Source organism: Diabrotica virgifera, chromosome 6, assembly GCF_917563875.1.
Source record: "Diabrotica virgifera virgifera chromosome 6, PGI_DIABVI_V3a".
Lineage (NCBI taxonomy): Eukaryota > Metazoa > Arthropoda > Insecta > Coleoptera > Chrysomelidae > Diabrotica > Diabrotica virgifera.
This window is the reverse complement of record NC_065448.1, coordinates 29561714-29584132: the sequence shown is the minus strand read 5'-3', so window position 1 is coordinate 29584132 and position 22419 is coordinate 29561714. Positions and strand designations below refer to the sequence as shown.

General features: G+C 32.2%; 1 protein-coding gene across 1 annotated transcript in view; it reads left to right on the top strand.

The window, feature by feature from the left end:
* LOC114335746 (baculoviral IAP repeat-containing protein 6) overlaps positions 1-22419 on the top strand; it is a 214717-nt gene that overhangs the window by 174949 nt on the left and 17349 nt on the right. The window contains exons 29-32 of the mRNA XM_028286039.2: positions 11401-11640; positions 13464-13650; positions 14026-14264; positions 16368-16598. Coding sequence (XP_028141840.1) covers positions 11401-11640; positions 13464-13650; positions 14026-14264; positions 16368-16598 — 897 coding nt within the window. The remainder of the gene's footprint in view (positions 1-11400; positions 11641-13463; positions 13651-14025; positions 14265-16367; positions 16599-22419) is intronic.

The following is a 22419-nucleotide window of genomic DNA, read 5'->3' as shown; positions in this document are numbered from 1 at the left end:
ACTTGTTGCAACTAACTATCAGTTAGCTCTCACCACATTAGTTAATAGATACTCAAATAACAAATTGATTATTAAGAATTTGCTTTCTAAGATCATTGATTGTAAAAGTTTACAAAACAATGCCCATTTTTCACAATTGCGAGATCTACACATTTCTGTATCAAATGCATACAACTCTCTTTTGAACCTGAACCTCTCACCTGAAAAATTGTTAAATTTAATTTTGATATATCTGGTCTCTAATAAGTTAGACTTTAATACTCTTAGACAATGAATTTACCTCAGAAGGTGATCAAATGGATGACTTCAGTAAATTCTTAGAAAATATTAATGTTCGTGCCAAGCATTTGGAAAACTTACACTTAAACTCTCATTCGCCAAAACATGTAAAGCATTCTCTACACACTAGCTTTGATGATAAACAAAGCAGTTCATCGACTCAATCTAACTCTAACAATTCTTGTAGTTATTGTAAAAGAAAATATCACTCAATTTATTCATGTAACGATTTTAAAGCTCAGCATATTAACATTCGTAGAAATTTTGCCAAACAACATTCACTTTGTTTTAATTGCCTGGGCAGTAAACATTCTATCAAGGATTGCGTTTCTAAGAGAACCTGTTTTCATTGTGGACATAAACATCACACTCTTCTACATTTTGATTCTAATAAACCGGGTAATAAAGATCCTCAACCTCATAGACCTAACGTAAACATTGCAGAACAAAAAGAATCAGTCACTCTCTCAAGTAACTCCGAACATGCCGCTCCGATTCGTAATCAACCACGTTCCGATTCTCCATCGCAAAATAGGCCCTCTACTTCGAAACAAAAAGATTCAATAAGTTTAGCTACTTCTAAGGTCAATAATAGGGATTCTATTATATTATTGGGTACATTAGAAGCTTACATAAATTCTTCGAACGGGAAAAAAGTATTTGTGAAGGTATTGCTTGATTCAGCCTCTCAAATATCTTTTATTAGAAGCTCACTGTTAAAAATTTTAAATATTCCTTCACAACAACACATAGTAAAAGTTCGTGGAATTGGCTGTTTGTCTAGTGACTTCAACCAGGAGACCATAGTTCGCATAAATTCGGTATCTTCTAAGTCATATTTGGATGTTCGTTGTTTGGTTTTGGATCAGATCACATGCAAACTTCCTCAAGTAAGCATTAACGCAAATGAACTGAATATCTCTCCCGAAATAAAACTTGCCGATAGTAGCTTTTGCACTCCTTCAGAAATTGATATACTTTTAAGCGCAGAATATGTCAGTGACATACTTTTAGATAAGGTTATTCATCTCGGTAAAAATTTACCTATATTGCAAGATTCCACCTTTGGTTTTATTGTAAGTGGTCGCATACCAAATTCGTGTATAATAAAGAAACCCTCTCATAACATGTATGAAAATCACTTAATTACGTGTCATGCAAACAAAGACTTTTCGGAAGAAGAAAACTTATCGCAATTGCTTGAATCCTTTTGGGAATCTGAAGAAATCCCACTTTCCATCTCTAATAGCTCAATTCATCCTGCAGAAACTAACTTCTTACAGTCAGTAAAAATTCTTGATTCAGGTAGATATCAAGTGTCTCTAAACTTTAAAGAAATAGTCGATGACTTAAACGTCGGTAATTCTCTCTCTGTAGCAAAAAGTAGATTTTTTCAATTAGAAAAAAAACTACACTCGAATCCTGGTCTATTTGAAGGGTATAAAAAAATTATTGATGATTATTTAACAAATAATCAAATTCAACAAGTTCCGTTGGCTATTAGAACTCCTCAAAATAAGGAAAATTATTTTCTTCCACACTTTCCAGTACTCAAAGACAATTCCTCTAGTATTCGAGTAGTATTTGATCCCAATAGTTCTAGTTCTACAAATTTTTCTCTAAATAAAGTATTAGACAAAGGTTTTGTTTGCCAACCAGATCTGTTTCAAATTCTCGTTAGATTTCGTACCTTCCGCCAATCACTAACCTGCGACATAAAGGCTATGTACATGCAAATTAGTGTTTCTGAAAAGGATAGACATTTGCTCAATTTTCTGTGGCGTGATAATCAACGAGATCCTCTAAAATGTTACCAATTGACTCGACTCCCTTTTGGATTAAACTGCTCTCCTTTTATCGCAACACGTGTTTTAAAGCATATTGCAGAAAACAACTCAGATGCATCACTCGCATCACAAACTCTTTTATGCTCCACTTATGTCGACGACCTTCTCAGCGGCGCAGACACACCAAATGAGCTGGAGATACTCTTTTCACAACTTTCTTCATTGTTACAAAGGCATAATTTCTCTTTGCATAAAATACATTCTAACAATATAGAATTTGTAAATCGACACAACCTAAATCCACACTCTGAAGTGAATTTAAATTTGGAAAATTCATCTTCTAAAGTATTAGGTATTAAATGGTCTTCGAAAGAAGACACATTTTTTTTCTCTCCCCCGTGTATGGATTTTGAGCCACCACTCACGAAAAGAAAGATCTTAAGTGTGATTGCACGATGTTTTGATCCCTTGGGACTAATCTCACCATGTCTCTCAGCTGCAAAATTATTGTTGCAGAAGCTTTGGATTGCAACTCTCTCATGGGATGAGCCTATAAACGACTCTACTTTAATGAAAGAGTGGGAAAAATTAGTTGAAAATTTTAGTTCAATTCAACAACTGAGTTTTCCACGTTGCTTAGTTTTAGATAAGGACGTTGTAAGTTTTCAGTTGCATACATTTTGCGACAGCTCAAATGTCATATTCGCCACTTGTATATATCTCAGAATACTCTATAATGATCAGTCAGTATCATCTCATTTGATAACATCAAAAAGTAGAATTGCTCCAATAAAACAAAAATTAACAATTCCGCGCCTGGAATTAAATGCAATTTTGTTAGGTGTTATTCTGACACAAAACGTTCTTCAGATCTTACACAATAGATTCACTATTTCAAGTACTCATATATACTCAGATAGTTTGATAGCTCTCACATGGTCGCTCTCTAAAAAATTCTCTTATACGCCTTATGTTCAGAACAGGGTAAATAAAATACGATCTATCAATGATACATTCATTTATCATCACATTGGCTCTTCGGATAACCCCGCTGATATTCCCACAAGATGTAAAAATCTAGTAAATGACTCAGACCTCTTTAAAATGTGGACGACTGGTCCAAATTTTCTAAGAAATCCAGAAATTGATTATTCTTCCTTTAAATTAATTCCTCTCACAGTGAATGTACCTGAATTACGTACAACACAAACCTCATTAGCTAATATCGTAAACAAGGATCTCGATAATGATACACTTGAACAGATTTTCTCTCGCTATTCAACATTCATAAGAATGCAACGTGTTTTGGCACAAATATTGCGGTTCATAACTAATCTTAAAAATAGAAGATTGTCAACAGCTCTAATTGTTGGACCCTTGTCTGTCGAAGAGATCCATAAATCCACACTCACTATTATTCAATACCTACAACTTAACGCATTCTCTAAGGAAATTTCAGAACTGAAAAACAATAAACCGCTCACGAATAAAAATTTCAGATCTTTGAACCCCTTTTATAACCCGTCGGATTCTACCCTAAGAGTAGGCGGTCGCCTTGAGAATGCAAATATTTGTTTTGACCAAAAGCATCCCATTTTACTTCCAGGAAAAAATTATATAGTCTCTCTAATGCTTCAAAATACACACATCTCATTAGGGCATATTGGTGCTCAATCAACTCTTTTCACATTTCAGACTGAAATACTGGCCTTTGAATGGACTTCGTCAAGTCAAACAGGTCATTCACAACTGTGTCAAGTGTCACAGATTCTCCACGAAACCTTCCACGCAGCTTATGGCAGATCTGCATTATAATCGTGTGATTGGTACACGTCCGTTCCAGTATGTTTCGGTAGATTATGGAGGATATTTTCATGTGAAATCATCTCACCTTCGTAAAGCTCCCGTATATAAAGTTTATATTGTATTTTTCATATGTACCACTTCCAAATGTGTTCATTTAGAGTTGGTGACTGGTCTTACTGCTGAAGCTTATATACTATGTCTCAAAAGATTCATAGCTCGACGTTCTGCACCATCATGCATTTGGTCAGACAACGCCACAAACTTTTACGGAGCCAAGAACGAGTTGCATGAATTATACGAATTATTTCTTAAACAAGATGTTTCAGATGAAATCAGAAATTTTTGCACAAGTAATTATATAGATTTTAAATTTGGTACCCCTTTGCACCCAGAACAGTTCGGACTTCACGAACGGGGAATCCAATCTGCAAAATATCATATTAAACGACTCATAGGTAAAGAGATTCTTACTTTTGAATCTTTCTATACAATTTTGTGCCAAATTGAGGCCATATTAAATTCTCGTCCAATCACCAAACTGTCATCTGATCCATCTGACCCTAGTTGTTTAACGCCAGGTCACCTTCTTATAGGCAAACCACTCATGGCACCTCCAGAAGTAGACGTCACAGACTCACCAACAAACAAGTTATCGATGTATCAAAGAATTTCTCAGATACAACAGCTATTCTGGAAGAGATGGTCAATTGATTATCTCAATTTACTTCAAAATCGCCCAAAATGGCAAAAACTCACAGACACACTTAAAGTTGGGGATGTTGTTTTAGTCAGAGACGATTTTTCCCCTCCACTTAAATGGAATATCGCTCTCATTACAGAATTAATTCTTAGTAAAGATGGATTAATTCGAAATGTTAGATTAAAATCTAGAGACAAATATTATACTCGCTCAATTCGTAAGATCGCCCGTCTCCCTATCGATACAGGGTACGATTAAATAGTAGTAGCCGTTATGTCTTGAAAATACATTGCTAACATTTAGTTTTTTGTTTTCTTCTTCTCTTCTCGGCGGTGGGGAGTATGTTTAAATTTCATTTAAACATACGAAATAATTTAAAATATTTCGTCAAGTTCCATTTTCTTTAATGTCAATTTGTCATTATAATATATTTGTAAGTATAGTTTAAGATTAGCAATAAGTGACAATGTGTAAGGACATGAAAACAATTCACCGTGCTCTGGACTGTCACAAAAAACTTCAACAAGAAAAGTCAGAAAATTATAAAAAAGTTAGATGAATTTTTTCTCTTGAAGACATACGTTGTTTCTAAAAGTTTGCACTCACAAGAAACAATACTTTGTTTCTCTCCAAGTTTTACATATTACTTTATGTAAAATAATAGTTTTATTATTATTATTATTATTATTATACATAAACAAGGGCAGAGGGACAAGTCCCTATTATGCCCAAAAACAAAGAAATTACATAAGTAACCTACTAGTAAATACAATTAAAAAAAAAAACAACAACAACAAAAAAAAAGATACAATTTGGGTTTACATAAAAAAATATTTTAACTATAATAGAAAACTGTCAAGTCTGTTTTTAAATGTGTTGGTAGAGGGGGCTGAGACAATGTTATCATCCAGGTTATTCCAAATATCGAAAACTCTATTTGGTAAAAAATTCTGTCTTGGTCTCGTACAAAAGTTCTCTTTTTTTAGTTTAAATTGGTGACCTCTAAGGCGTTCATCTTGATTGATTGTAAAAATTTCGTCGAGATTTCCGAAATTAAATTTTAATATTTTAAATGTGGTTATTAAGTCGCCGCGTTGTCGGCGAAGTCCAAAAGAAGTTAGGTGGGCCATACTGAGCCTTTCTTCATAGGAAGGTCTTCTCAGTCCCAATGGAATTCGAGTGGCTTTTCTTTGGACGTTTTCCAACAAAATTTTGTCTCGAACCAAATCAGGATACCACGTTGGGCCAGCATATTCAAGAATCGGTCTTATGTAAATAGTGTAAAGTTTACAGAATGACTGCATTGAAGCTCTCGAAAAACACCTCCGAATAAGATATAGTCTGGAGTTCGCACGTTTACAAATAGACTGAATATGGTCGGACCACGTTAGGCTGCTGTTTACAATAACACCGAGGTCGTTATACGAGAACACTGAATCTAATGGTTGTCCGTTAACGAAGTACGGCACAAGTGGATTGTTTTTACCAATTCTAAGCACTACACATTTTTCTGTGTTTAAGGGTAGTAACCATTGGGAACACCAAGTAAAAATAGAGTCCAAGTCTCTTTGGAGGGCTAACTGGTTTGTGATAGGATTGGCATATATTTTTGTGTCATCAGCATATAACGATATTTTACTTGAAACATAGGAAGGAACATCGCTGGTATAAACCGTAAAAAGCAGAGGTCCAAGGACAGAACCCTGCGGCACTCCACTTTCCACTAACCTGTCCTGTGAGAAAGATTCGCCAACTCTAACTTTGTAATGTCGATCTGTCAGGAAATCATCAATCCAACATAATAAAGTACCGCGAACTCCGAAATGTTCTAGCTTATGTAGAAGTCTGCGCTTAGGAACACGGTCAAAGGCTTTAGAGAAATCTAGATAAACAACGTCGACCGGCTGTGAACTGTTAATAGATGACGTCCAGTCGTTAACACAATGTAGGAGATTGGTTAGAGTAGAGCGACCAGAAACAAATCCATGTTGTTGTGTTGGAATAACATTTTCTTGGAGAAGGAATTTAGTCATCTCCTCGGAAATAATGGCTTCCATGACTTTGCTAACTACTGGTAGTAAGCTAATCGGACGATAATTGTTGGGATCGAGTTTGTTGCCTTTTTTAAAAATAGGAGTGACCGACGCTAATTTCCAATTAGGGGGTAAGGAATTCTGGATAAAAGAAGTCTGCATAATTAACGTTAAAGGTATTGCAAGTGTATCTGCGCATCTTTTTAATAGTTTTGGTGTTAAACCATCTAAACCAGGTGAAGCGGATGTGCGAAGTTTCATTAAGTGTTGTTTGACATGATCCACTGTAAATTCGACTTGCCGTAAGGATGCACCGACACGGTTACACCTAATAGGAGGTAGATTACCATCATTCGATTCTTTAGTAAAAACCTGTGAAAATGCTAAAGATAGAGTTTCAGAAGAATCTTTGTCAGAAGAGCATAAAGTCTGATTAGGTTTTTGAAGTAGAGGAATGGAAACTTTAGACGTCAATGAGGACCTTATGTATTTGTAGACTTTTTTCATATTACCACTGTCAATAACACTTGTTTCAAAATTTTGTCTTAAAGTTTTTAGAAAAGTTTGTAAGGTATTTGAAAATCTGCGGTGGTTTTGAAAATCAGTGAGAAGCCCGGTCTGTTTAAATTTCCGCCAGAGATGTCGTTTGTGATTAATTTGGTTTATTGCTGTTCGATTTATCCAGGGTTTAAGATTGTTTTTATAAATATTACGGAAGGTAGTGTTTGTAGAAATTATATTGTGGACGGCATCGAGAAATGCAGTCCACATTAATGAAGGGTCGTTTAAGTCAGCAAAAAATAATTGCCAGTTGATTTGAGATAGTTTAGTGTCGATTTCAGAAAAGTTGGTAATAGTATATGTTACAGTATTATTTTTGCTGGGTAGTATTTGGTTGAATTGAATGTGAGCTGTTATAACTGCATGATCTGACTTTCCTATAGGAGAACTGATTTCAAGAGATGAAATTAGCTCTTCGTCGTTAATTAGCACTAGATCTAAAATAGAAGGTTGGTTATTAATTCTAAATCGGGTAGGTTCTGTGATGAGTTGTATTAGGTTCGAATTTACGACAAAGTTTTTAAACAAATTATGAGCGTTTTCGGCGTCAGATAATGCAGTTATTGGCCAGGTGATCTCTGGGAAATTAAAATCTCCAGTAATGATAAGATTATCAAAAGATGATAGTTCGTCAAGTTTAGTAAGCAAAACATTATCGTGAGCAAGTATTGTCAAAGGTGGGCGATATATACAGACTAAATTAAGGCAAAATGGATTTTTAGTAATAGATAAGTGAATAGCATCTATTCCAGGAATATCTAATGGCTTAATGTCAATTTTGAAAGTTGTGGTAATAATATTAGATAAATAAATGCATACACCACCACCCACACGAATTTCTCTGTCTTTACGATATATTGTATATCCATTTATGTTAACACATGAGTCAGGAATTGAAGGTTTAAGCCAGGTTTCGGCAATACAAATAATGTGTGGTTGAAGAAGTTGCACTGTGCATACAAATTCGTCAAATTTAGCGGAAAGTGAATCTAAATTGGTATATAGAAATAGCCAGTCATTAAATTTGTTGGTAGAAAAATTATGAACGAAAATTCGTGATTTTGGGAGTGCCATTAATGTATTTAATGGTTAAATCATATTCACCGTTATTTTTGCGAGTTTCTAGTTCATTTCGGAGTTCTTTTAAGCGAGTTTGTTGGATGGGCGTCTTGTCATCAATTATTGAGAATTTTTTCGTGGCGTTGTTCTCCAAAAGTTTAGCTTTATTTCTCAGAATATTTTTAACGTGGTATTCCGAACTCATTACTACCTTTATCATTCTGGGAAAACGTTGGTTTGCTTTGCCGACTCTATAGAAAGTGATTTGCTTTTCCTGACAGCCAACAGTTTCCAAGACAAGGTTAATCTTATTTGCGTCGTCATCTTTTCTGCGTTGTGCATCCCCAGAGGAAGATTCTGGAACACCTCTGATTAGAACATTCTTAGCACGTGTTATGCGATCTACAGCTTCGTTTGCAATATTATCAGTGAATTCGGTGGACTTAAATAAATCAATTTGGCTGAGCTTATTATTTAACTCTGTTAATTTATTTTCAAAATCATTTATTCTCGTATGAATATCCATTTTAAAGTTCAGCAGAAGATCTTTTATTTCCGAAATATTAGAAATATTTGAGCTGCAGGAATTACATAGGATACTTAATCCACGAATTTTTTGTCGAGTTACGCGATCGTTGGAAGAAAGGTCCGTGCATGTAATATGTATTTGCCGTTTACAACCATCGCACTGAAGTTTACGGTCAGCTGTCGCAAAGTTTTTTGAGCAGTTCGAACAAACTGAGGTAGAAGGCATGATCGGGTTTTTGGCTGGTATGTAATTAATAGTTGGTTTTATACTAATAAATTGGGAAATGGTACTCACAGTATATATTATGTGAATATATATCACTATTATATTTATTATAATATTTACTGATCAGAAGCAATACTTCGTTTCTTCAAGTTTTTGTTCTCAAGATAACGCAATATTTTACCACCTGACTCCAGATACTCCAAGAATTATATTGAAAATTCTCAGATTGGACAACCTCACCCTTCACTCTCCACACCCTTTGGGATTTAAAGACGAACTTTTTTTCCGTTTTTATTTTAGTAAGTTTATGTCACGGACTAGTCAACATCTGTAAGTTTGTAAGTTAAGTTATTGTTATATTTATTTCTAAAGCTCAGCTAGAGTAGGGTTTTCAGGTTTTTTTCATTTAACTATATATTTTTTGTACTCTTGTTCACTATTATTTTGTTTTTTCTCATTTACAATATACAATTGTCCTAGTTATACGTTCTTTTTAATTTATCTTTAGCTTTAGTGTAATTATATGTCAGCTCATTTTTCTCTTTAGTACCTTTGCCATCTACAGTATTTCTTTTGAGGCACAATATTGATATTTCGATATTAAAGCAAGAGCTCTTCTATTTACGATCCTGCACCTGTGCTTGTACATCTCTAATCCAAGATCTTTTCAAGATTTTTGGACACTTGGTTAACTCAATTGTTAACAACATGTATCAAAGATAAAAAAGTTTTGTTTGTCTTTCGTTTGGCCCCTAAAGACGATTAAAAATTCAAATTAAAACAGGTGGTCCAAAACGCTTCGTGACGTCACTTGGTTTTACATTTACATTTTTCCAATAAAGTAAACAGAATTTTAAATTAGACGTTATAAACGTCTTTAGAAAATACATTTATGTGACGTTACAAGTGTTTTTGATCGCTTGAACTATTCATAGAAAAATTCGTACTTTTACAAAATGGTTTTATTTTCAATAGTAAACCTTCGTTCCTTTCCTTCAAAAACAGTATAAAACTACAAAAAATTTTAACAAACTGGTATATATTATTACAATGACATACGATAAATGTCATTAGAATATAAATATTTTTGACTTATTCCACGACGATGAGCTTGCCAAATACCCAAGTAGGTGGAGGCCAATAAACTAAAGAAGGAGAAGAAGTATATACCTAAATATAAGGTTGTGTCTAGGTATACGTTACCGTGTACGCAAATAAAAAAGTTAGAGTGTCAGTGATTTCTTATTTTTTATTTGTTTAGTGTTTGTTTTTAAATTAACTACGGAGTGTGGACAATTATTTAGTTCTTTTAATGAGTTTAAGAACATTTTAAAACAGTACGAAAAAGATAAGAGACTATAAATTAATATATATTTTTTTTAGTTATAAATGAAATAGTATGTATTACCGTAAAAGATTAAAATAAAAAGAAGACCTAAAGCTTTCACAATAATAATTAACTTGTTCTGAAGCTATTATCCTTGTGGCATTTTTTTGTAATCAACTATTCTAAATGGGAACTAAGCCACAATATAACCAAAAAATGATTTTATTAACGTTTCGACGTCTAAATCGGACGTCGTTGTCAAAATACAAAATATTATTAAATTAAACAAAAATGGTGTTGCTTAGTAAAAAATTTTTCTAATAATTTATTTAATCTGACTAATTTTTGTAATTTGACAATGACATCCGATTTGGACGTCGAAACGTTAATAAAATCATTTTTTTAGTTAAATTGTGGCTTATTTCCCATTTAGAATAGTTGATTATAATAATTAACTTACGTATAAAAATTATTTTAGCAATATTTTGTACGTGTCATATCAACTAAATAAATATATTTATTTTGCTAACCTAAATATATACTTTTATATATACTTACATTGATTTATTACAATTAAGTTTGAAACATCTAAATAGTTCTGCTTCCCTTCCCTTAACAAGTATTTTTCTATCAAACAAACACTAAACATATCAAAATAGCATGTACCAAAATATACAGTCACTGCGCACGTTAAATAATGAAGTCACTGGCTTGATCAAGTTTAATTCGCGTGTACCTAACTTTTTTATTTGCGTACACGTTAGAGTGTACCTAGACACAGCGAAATATAACCATAATAATAACTAATGTAAAACTATGTGACGTCACGGGTCGTATGAACTATTTTATACCGCAGAAGACTTTAAATATGTATTTCTAAGTTATTACGAGTTTTTGAAGAGTGAAATTTTGGAAATCTCATTTTTAAACAAAACTGAACATTATTATGTAACAAAAAAAATGTGCAAGTTCCCTATTACAAACAAGCGTTACGGCGCGGTAAATTTGAATTACTCCTCCTAGTTTAAAAACGCGGTATAGTGCCATAATATGTTTAAAACTAAATTTTTATTTATACCTTATCGATATTTCAGGTACTGGTTTTGGAACAGGCTCCACCCAACAGAGTTGGAACGTGGAACAAGCATTGCTGAAACAAAAAAGTGAAGAGGAACATGTTACTGTACTTCTGCAAGTTTTGGCCAGTTATATCAATCCAAACGATGATGCGGAAGATGAGCTAACTGAAAACGTTCTTCCTCGAGCTTTTTATGAATTACTGACACAAAGTGCTCTGCTGCCAGCCATAAGCTCGTATTTAAGGAATGATTCAGGTAAAATTATTTATTTTAAATTGTAATAATAATAATAGAACTGCTAACACTGCTAGAGCTGCTAAGAATAACACTGCCATTTTGTCAGAATAAAAGCAAAACATAAACTAAACTTCTTCTAAATTTTTGTGAAACATTGTGAAAAAGTACATTACATCATTTTAAAATGTTTGAAACTTACGACAAAAATTGGCAACGTTGCATAGACGCTGCCATAATTCAATGCTTCTTCTTCTTATTGTTTTTGTGTAGACATTACTCTGTCTATTTTTCAATGTGCCTCCAGTAAGTTGTCATTGCATCGTTTTCGTGGTCTTCCCACTGATCGTCTTCCTATTGGGGAACCGTCTCTCGCCGTCCTTACTACTCTATTTGTTGTCATTCTCTACTCTATTCTTATGTTTCTTACCCAGTTATTAATGTTGTCCACCTTCTATCTTCGTCGTATATCTGTACTTCTAGTTCTGTCCCATAGAGCCTTACCATCGATTTTTTGAAGGGTTTTCATCTCAGGTCGTATTTCTGCCGCCTGTGTCATTATTGGTGTGATGACTGTTTTGTAAATTCTGCTTTTCACTTTTCCGATATTTTTATTTCTCCATATTGTTTCGTTCAGGCAACCTGCGGCTCTGTTTGTTTTATTCACCAGATCTTCAACTTCTGTTTCGAGTTTTCTGTCTTATTAGATTTGCTGTTATAACCATGCATTTAGTCTTTTTGTTTTGGGGAAATTAACATGTTAAATTTTCTAGCGGTTATTTGATATTGGTGCATCATACATTGTAAATCATCTACACTTTGAGAGATTAGTATTGCGTCGTCTGTATATCAGATTATTGCAAATGTCATAATGAGAACAGCAAAATTGATTATTTTGTTGAATATCAATCATTTCATTCTAATCCCGTATTCTAATAAAAATTTACTGTATCTGGGACTGTATATCTCTTGACGGGTAACAAATACAAAATGCGACAAGAAAACTGAATATAGCGTGCTACTCATTAAGAGTATTGAAGAGCTATCTAGTCTTCTTCTCCGTGATGTGAATATCCGTGACGAATATTGGCGATCATCATGGCAATTTTTATCTTATCTGCAGCAGCTCGGAAAAGCTGGCCAAATATTTTTCTTTGCAGGATGGCTTGTAATAGTTCATATCCGTATTTATTTCGCATAACGTGTCCAAAGTAAACGGTAACTTTTGAGATTTGATGGTGGTCAGTACCTGTCGGTTCTTCTTCATTCTTCTGAGGGCCTCCTCATTTGTGACCCGGTCAGTCCATCGATTAATATGGAGTAATCTTCTGGATGCTGCGGTAGATAGCTCACCTGTCTTTATAGTCCAAAAAAGGCAGTACGGGTGGTCTTAGGAAAAAAGGCGGGAAAATCCTGTAGAGGCCGATTCAAATCACTACAATATGCTCATATTCTCAGCCATCTATATATTTGAATGTATTATGTTCCTCTTTAAATATTTTACTTTGTTTTATCACCTTTTTCAAAATCGTGAATATGTAATACAAGAAGACTTAATTTGAATTTCCCACTTCACATATTTCCTCTAACAGAGAGAAGTCATTTTTATGCGTGTATTTTTGTCGTTCTGTCCTTTCCATTCAGGTAGGATAAAAAAATTTAGAAACCTATGTTGGGCAAATTGATTGTAATATCAGATGTATATTAAAAATAAGTAAAAGCACCGTAAATATAATTATAATGTGAAATGCTGTAGTTCTATAATAATCAATTTTTACTGTAGAATAACTAACAACAAATCAAATGTCAAATATATTTTACTAAAGTGTCAATTTCTTCTTTAGTTTTAGATATGGCTCGACACATTCCTCTGTATAAAGGAGTTCTTCAGTTGCTGCGGGCGGTTGCTGTCAGTTCACAACTAGTTAGTTTGCTGTTACCTCAAAAGAACAGCAAGAATAACGACCCCTCTGTTAGTTCCTTATTAAAAAATATGAAGAGTTGTGTAGATACTTATGCTTCTAAATTAAGGTAAGGTTTAAGTAAAAAATGACGTTGAATCGATTTTTTAATAGGCCTTTTTATCATGTTTTTCGTACAGTTTTGGCAACGAATATAGACTCAAATACTTCTATATTCGTTGGTTTTGATCAACCTTTTGTTTTTCTTTTTCGTACAGATATCATAATAATTGATTAAAAAAATTATTTGCTGACTGAAGTACTTTTTTTTATTTATTTTCGTATTTCTTTTTTTCAATAAGTAGACTTTCATTGGTATTTTTTATCTTGCATGAACTTTATTGTTATTTATATTACTAACCTAACCTAAAATGCTGGTTTACAAAAATCTGCACGAAAAAATGGCTGACAATGCTTTGAGATGAAAAGTTATATTGTATTGTAGGTTAAATACTAAAAGTAAATCGAAAAATAAATTGGGTGAGCAATTGGAAGAATTAGAGCAGGGTGAAGGTTTAGCCACCTTGATGCCTGATATACAACATACTGCAAATTTGGTATCTAGGGTTACAAGTGGTTTAGTAGACTCAGAGAGTTCGAATGATAGTGAGAATTCTATTGATAAGGAAATTATAGTTTCTATAGAAGAACAGTATTTAACGATAATGAAGAAATTACAATTTCGTAAGTATTTCATCTATTATTAATAAATTAAATTAAATTGTGTTTAGATATGATACATCGATACCTCACTTCAATAGAGTAACAAGTCCAAAATTAGAATATGTGAGAAAACGAAGAAAAAGAAATTTCGTATTTTATATTCTATATATTTTTTTCAATTTTCATTTTTTATGAACGAAAAAGGTAATTTAGTTTTATAGGACTGTAGAACACTTTAGTGCATGAAAATATTTAGATAATATTTGTATAAACTAACTGAAATTTAAACTTTAGTGACATTGTTACACTATTGAACTAAACTTTTTTCTTGAATTACGACATAAATTAGCTACTTTTTGTAAATCGAGGTCTGTCTGGCGATTATAGGATTTGAAATAAAATTAACTTGTCAGAAAATTAAACTTTTAATTTGAGACAAAATTAAATAAATACAAATTATTCGGACTCAGGCCCCTCCTCTACTCCATCTTTTTCCGGTAAATTTGGTAAAATGGCCAATAAACCTGTCTAATGGCATTTTCATTACAAAGATCCAGTAGATCTTTCTTTTTATTTTTATCGACTGAAGGGCTTTTTTGAAGACTGGTTTTATCTGGATTTTCTTATTTTGTCCTTGATTCCTAAGTTCTTTATTATTTTGTTTGATGTCAATAGTCTTGAAAGTATCTTCTGCATAAGAAGTTTTATAAAAAATTATATTCGGGTGCATTTTTTTTATTTTGATAATTTTTAAGTCGTTCCAAATAACTTTTTCTTTTTTCGTATTTTTACTGAAATTTTTAGGTACCCATTTCGCTACTTAGTGACTATAAATCATAAATATCTTGAGTGCAAATTTCATTCACATTGTAGAGAATCCCAGTTTTTTTTTGCTGATTTGAGTATACTTGCCCATTGTGCAGGGACGTAAATTGGACAACTTTTAATAACACGCTTTTTCTCTCTTTCTATGGTGGCATGCATTCTATCACCTTCATTTTGTGTGTGACCTTTCACTAAAATTTTGTGTGTAATTGTCTTGATTTTGTCGACATGCATCACACAGAACAGGTAGGTACATACAGCGCAGTTATCAGAGTAGTAAATGACATGTTCTTTGCATGCTTCACTTTTCAAGACATTATAGATACCGGTACCAATTTCATTGGCCCTCCTCTTTGCAATTCCTCATGTCAGAAAAAGCAGTAGGTATCCAATGTTTGATTTTATGTCAAACACGGTAAAGTTGTAACTAGACAGTCTCCGTTTATAATAGAAACTACTAATTTCACCACAAGAAGTAGGGAGAATGGCTTGAAGATCGAAACACAACATTTGAACGTTTTCACCTGATTGCAAATCTTGAATGTTTTCTTGGCAGCTTAAATATTTCTCACTTAAATACGCTTCACTTGCTTCTCAGTTCATTTTTCTGTTCATCATTTCCATTTGTGTAACTAGTACATAAGTTGCATTGGTCTTTTTTGGGAATGTGAAAAACTTTATGACCGATGCATTTTCGTTGATTTCTTGAACTCTGGTTCTTGCCAAATATAAGATGAATGCACCACGGTAGTTAAACAGCTATTTGTTCATATTAGTTAATTTAAATTCACTCATTTTTAGATAAAGATGTAACAAATAAGAAACCGCGTGTCGCTTGTCACATTGAAACAATAATCCTTCTTGTTCAATATTGTAACAAGTCAAATTGTTACACTATTGAGCTAAAACATTTATAAATTTGGAGTTGTTACATAAATTGATTACGCCCTCTACGAACTAAAAGACGAATTTCGACTTATTTCAATATTGAAATTGGTAGAGATATGTATTACGAATCCATGATTGCAATAACTAAAATTTGAATTTTTTTTGACTTGTTACGCTATTGAACTGAGGTATCGACATGTCTTTTAATTAGATAAATTTAAATAAAATAAACTAAAATAAAATGGGTTAAACTTAAATAAAATATAATAAATTAAATAAGAATAAAATAAATTAAGATAAAATAATTTAAATTAAAATTAAATAAAATAAATTAAATTAACATAAACTAAATTAAATTAAAATAAAACAAATTTTATTGATATTTGATTGATTTATTTATTTAATTTTTAGTGTCGTATGAAATGATAACGGAATTACCAGAGGGAGGATTAAAATTTGTGGTATCCCATCATTTCGAAAGTAGTGCAAAGTCAACTAATGAGCAATCGCATCCTACCAGAGTGAAAAGGATAGCGCAAGAGGCTGTGACATTATCAAGTAGTTTACCTTTAAGTTATAGTAGTTCAGTTTTTGTTAGGTATGATAATTCCCGATTCGATGTCATGAAGGTGTTAATAACAGGTAAGCTTATCACAGTTTAGACATCTTTGTTCTTCGTAATTGATTAGTTGTTATTATACAGGGTGTTTCATTGGGAAACGGAAATACTTTAATGGTGAATAGAGGTCACCGAGGCCGTTCTAGGTATACTAAATTTTTTGCCCTACCAACTTTTATATCCGAGTTACAGGGTGTTTTATCGATTTTGCTTATTTATTTCCTAAGCCATAACTTTGTAACCACCCTGTATATTTTCTTAATATTTGGTACCCATATGTCTCATTCAAAACCCAAACGATCGACATACTAATCACAAGAAAAATCCAGGTCCGGATTAGCAATAAATTATAAAGTAATTGTGACCTTAAGAGGAAACAGTAGTGATCAACAGGTAGCGAAAACGCGTTCCAAGATTGCGGCTGTAATTTTGAATATTTTTTCGAGATATTTGGCACAAGTATTCGTAATATAATAAAGAATGGCGGTACAGAGCCCAATTTGAAAAATATATTAATATGTGGAAATTACTCTGTAATTAAATACAATATTAAAAAAACGAGCCTGTACCGCCATTAAGAAGAACAAAAAAATACACTTTTTTCAAATAAACTTTTTTATCCGATGCCTAGATTTTGTGTCATTTTGGAACTACTAAAATTTTTTATTTCATTAGTAGTTCCAAAACGACACAAAATCTAGGCATCGGATAAAAAAGTTTATTTGAAGAAAGTGTATTTTTTTGTTCTTCTTAATGGCGGTACAGGCTCGTTTTTTTAATGTTGTATTTAATTACAGAGTAATTTCCACATATTAATATATTTTTAAAATTGGGCTCTGTACCATCATTCTTTATTATATTACGAATAAGTGTGCCAAATATCTCGAAAAAATATTCAGAATTACAGCCGAAATCTTGGAACGCGTTTTGGCTACCTGTTGATAGCTACTGTATCACCTTAAAACAGCACCCTGTATATTGAAATTTTGAAAATCTGTTTGCACATTTGAAAAGAGCACAAAAAACTAAGCCGAATGGTTCGCTTCGATTTGTCGTCCAGACAATTTTTTAACTTTTTGGACAACAATTTTGGAATTATATTAAATTTTTTAAGAACTCAACATTAAAAAGCAGGTGCTATTAACTTTTAATTATACATTATTAAAGTTATTGAATAAATACTCATTTTAAAATGAATCAATACTTATTTACCACTTTGGAAAGAACCAATTATTAATCACAAGAAAAATCCAGGTCCGGATTAACAAGAAAATATAAAGTAATTGTGACCTTGAAACAACACTGTATATTGACATTTTCAAAATTTGTTTGCACATTTGAAAAGACCACAAAAATTTGAGTTTATCGGTTCACTTTGGTTTTTTGTGCAAAAATGTATAAACTTTAATTTTGAAATTAAATATATTCAAATTTTTAAGAACCCTGAAATTAATAAGCAGGTTTTTAAAGCACTTTTAATAATAAATCATTCAAGTTAATGAATAAATAATAATTTTAAAAATAATCAGTTATTATTTACTGCGGTAGAAGGACTCACTTACTAATCACAAGAAAATCCAGGTCCGTATTAACAACAAAATACAAAGTAATTGTGACCTTGAAAAAACACTCTGTATATTGAAATTTTTAAAATACGTTTGCACAACTGAAGAGAGCACGAAAAACTGAGTTTAATGTCTCGCTTTAATTTTTTGTGCAGACAATTTAATGACATTACTTTTGAAATTATATCGAAATTTTTATTATGAGTTCCCAGAGTTCTTAAAAATTTCGACATAATTTCAAAATTAAATTCATTAAATTGTCTGGCCAAAGAATTGAAGCGAACGATTAAACTTAGTTTTTGTGCTCTTTTCATACCTATGTGCAAACGGATTTTGAAAATTTCAATATACAGGGTGTTGTTTCAAGGATACAATTACTTTAAATTGTTTTGTTAATCCGGACCTGGATTTTTGTTGTGATTTGTAAATGGATCGTTCGAATTTCGTAAATAAGTATTGATTATTTTTAAAATGGGTATTTATTTAATATCTTTAATAATTTATTGTTCTCTAAAAGTTCTCTAAAAATCTGCTTTTTAATTTCAGTGTTCTTAAAAGTATCAATATATTTAATTTCAAAATTAATGTCATTAAATTTCCTTCACAAAAAATTAAAGCAAACCGATAAACTTAGATTTTTGTGGTCTTTTCAAATGTGCAAAAAAATTTTGAAAATTACAATATACAAGGTGTTGTTTCAAGATCACAATTACTTTATGTTTTTTTGTTAATCCGGACCTGGATTTTTCTTGTGAATAATAATTGGGTCGTTCCAATGGGGTAAATAAGTATTGATTAATTTTAAAATGAGTATTTATTCAATAGCTTTAATAATTTATAATTAAAAGTTAATAATACCTGCTTTTTAATGTCCAGAGTTCTTAAAAAAATCAATATAATTTCAAAATTAAAGTCATAAAATTGTCTGGCCGAAAAATTGAAGCGAACGATTAGACTTAGTTTTTGCACTCTTTTCAAATATGCAAACAGATTTTCAGAATTTCAATATACAGAGTGTTGTTTTAAAGTCACAATTACTTTATAATTTTTTGTTAATCCGGACCTGGATTTTTCTTGTGATTAGTATGTCGGTCGTTTGGGTTTTCGATGAGACACATGTGTACCAAATATCAAAAAAATATACAGGGTGATTCTAAAGTTATGGCTTAGGAAAGAAATTGGCAAAATCGGTAAAACACCCTGTAACTCGGTTATAAAAGTCGGTAGGGCAAAAAATGTAGTATACCTAGAACCGCCTCGGTGACCTCTATTCACAATTAAAGTATTTCCGTTTCCCAATGAAACACCCGTATAATTATATTATGTCATTCTCTTTTGGCTCCCCTAATTGCATTGCTCCATAAGTTTACTGACATGTCCTTCATAAGCGTCCCCTCCAGATTTTCTTTTGTCTTCCTCTCCTACTCGTCTCAGTCAGCCGCAGATAAACGATTGTTTTAGTTTCGTTTGTCATGAAATAATATATTTGCGATTGATGTTGTCCACTTTTGTATATAATAAATTGAGTTTCTTTTGAAGGAATGTGTTAACAAACGTTATATCCAATGCTGTTGCTAATTCAAGCATATCATCTCCAGCTTTATTTCTAGTTCCAAAGCTTAGTCTTCCATGTATTTCTTCATGTCCGGCCTTTGTTGGATTGGTCTATATGTGCATTAAAATAACCTATTATGATTTTCTCCTGTGATCACACTGTGTTTTATCACTAAGTATGTCTCCTACGGCGTCTTAATCAGAAGAACTGAAACAAATTATGAAAAGGCTAGACACGCTGGGTACGGAATATGGTTTTGAAATAAATATACAGAAAACCAAAGTAATGATCATCGACAGAATCAGAAACAACCAAACATACATTAAAAACATGGCAAGTTACCAAGTGGTCAGACAATTTAATTACTTAGGCTCTGTTGTTACCAACAGTGGAGGATGCGAATACGAGATCCGCCGACGCATCACAATGGCCAGATCAGCAGTAGTCAAATTCGCAAAAATATGGAAGAACACTTCTTCTTCTTGTAGTGCCGACTCCACTTATGAAAGTTGGCTATAACCATTGAAAATTCCTCTCTATCTTCTGCTTCTCCGAAAAGCGTATGCGTTTAACCCGGTACAGTCGCGAATGTTTTTTAGACAGAATATTTGTCGACCCCTTTTTTCCATTTTACCCTTCATAATCAGCTGTAATAAATCATATTTACATTTCTAAGTGTGTGCCATAATTATGCTGTGTTTCTATTTTGTCCACTTGTTCGATATTTACATTTTTTTATCTGTATTATTTACCCCTCTTGCTGATGATCATGGTTTTTGTTTTCTTTTTGTCTATTGTTGGAAGAACACTGACATTACAAAAACACAAAATTACGCCTTGTTGGAGCAAGAATATTTCCTATCGTCATCTACGCTTCAGAAAATTGGACCATCAAAAAGACAACTTGCAGCGTATAATGGCATTAGAAATGTTGGTCTACCGTAGAATGTTGCACATATCATGGACCGCACATCGCACAAATAATTCAATACTAGCAGAACATAACATAAAAACTATACTCACCACAACTATCAACCAAAATATACTGAAATACTTTGGACATATTGAAACGAAATAGAGGCGACGATGGACTACCCCAGCTAAATGAAATAATATTCGAAAATATTACCTCAATCATCTAAGATAGCCATCGTTACACCCTTATACCCCAGTTAATAGGTAAAAAAACATGAAAAAATGTTAAACAGGGTTTTGAAGGTGCTAAACGGTAGAGGAGTGATAACTGATGATAATTCCGTCAAGACGTACAGCTAATTTTTCTTCTTCTTTTTTTTAAACAGTTACAAAGAATGAAAAACTCAGTTTTTTGACGATAAAACGTTTTTTGTTCATTTTAGAGAAAAATGTTTCAAAGAAATATTGTAGACCTTAAAAAGTTCTTTACTTTGGTGGGACAAATATTGAAATATATAAACAATTGACCTAGATAATTGCAAAAAACCCTCATTTTTGCACTAATTTATAAATATTGATAACTTTACTTTTTGCATAATGATTTATAATTTAACTACTTTAAATTATGCTATTTAATGGGCTATTTAAGTGTGCCAAATTTCAACCAGATCGACCAAATAGTTTATAAGTTATTCAATTTGTTTATCCAAGAGAGCAATTGTTTATACAACTGTTCTTGCCCTAACAGTGACTCTAGAGATATTTAACAAATCGCAATCAGTTATTCGAGAATCTATTTTTAAGATATATTAAAAAAATTTAACATTTTATTAAAATTGTTATTAAAAAAACCGTTTGAAAAAGTCCCTAATTTTTAGGTTATAAACAATTAGAATAACTTTGACAGTTTTTATGTCACACGTTTGCATGTAGGCTCACTGGAAAGCTGATGAAAAAATACATATTAAAATAGAAAAATTAATTGTATATGACTAATATGAATCAAGTTATTATTTTTTTAATAAATCAATTTTGCCTTGTTTATAAACATTAAGAGCTGAAAATTGAACATATTGTATTTATGGGAATCTATATTTTATGATCCAGTGTATAGATTGCATAGGCAGTGAAATAATAAAAAAACTTATTATTATAACGGTATCGCTAACTGACGGTACTCGTGAAACACCACCAACGAAAGTGAAGGTGGGAACTGTTCGAGCTTCGCTTCCTTTTTTGGAAAAAAAACTGCAATAAATTATCACCTTCCATAGCTCGCGCAACCTTCTTTTTTTAACTGGGTTAGCTCAAAAAAATAATAAAAACTGTGCAAATTTCAACTTCCGGGAAAATGGGAAAATCCCGTGAAAATCAATTGATTTAATTATACTATAAAAGTTATTGAATTTTACAAGTATTTCGTAAAAATTCCTTTAAATTTTATTAAACAAAGTATATTTTTTATATAAGTATAAAATAATTATAAATTAGTACAATACAATATTTATTTATTTTAATTGCATTAATTAAAAGTATATAAAAGTCCTTAATAGTTTTTAAAAAATTAATTTTTGTTTTATTATGATTTAATTGAAAGAAGCTATTAATATTTGTCTAGGTAGGCATCTAATAAGTATAAAAATAAATAATAAAACATTGTTTATGAATTTTAATTTGATTATTCTAGTGAACATCTACAACTTCTAGACTTCTCGGCAAGTTACAGTTAGTTCATCGTCTACAAAGTCTGACTCGACATCGTCAAGAACCACTGCAGCGCGATTGCAACATTTTTTCTCCTGTTCTTCC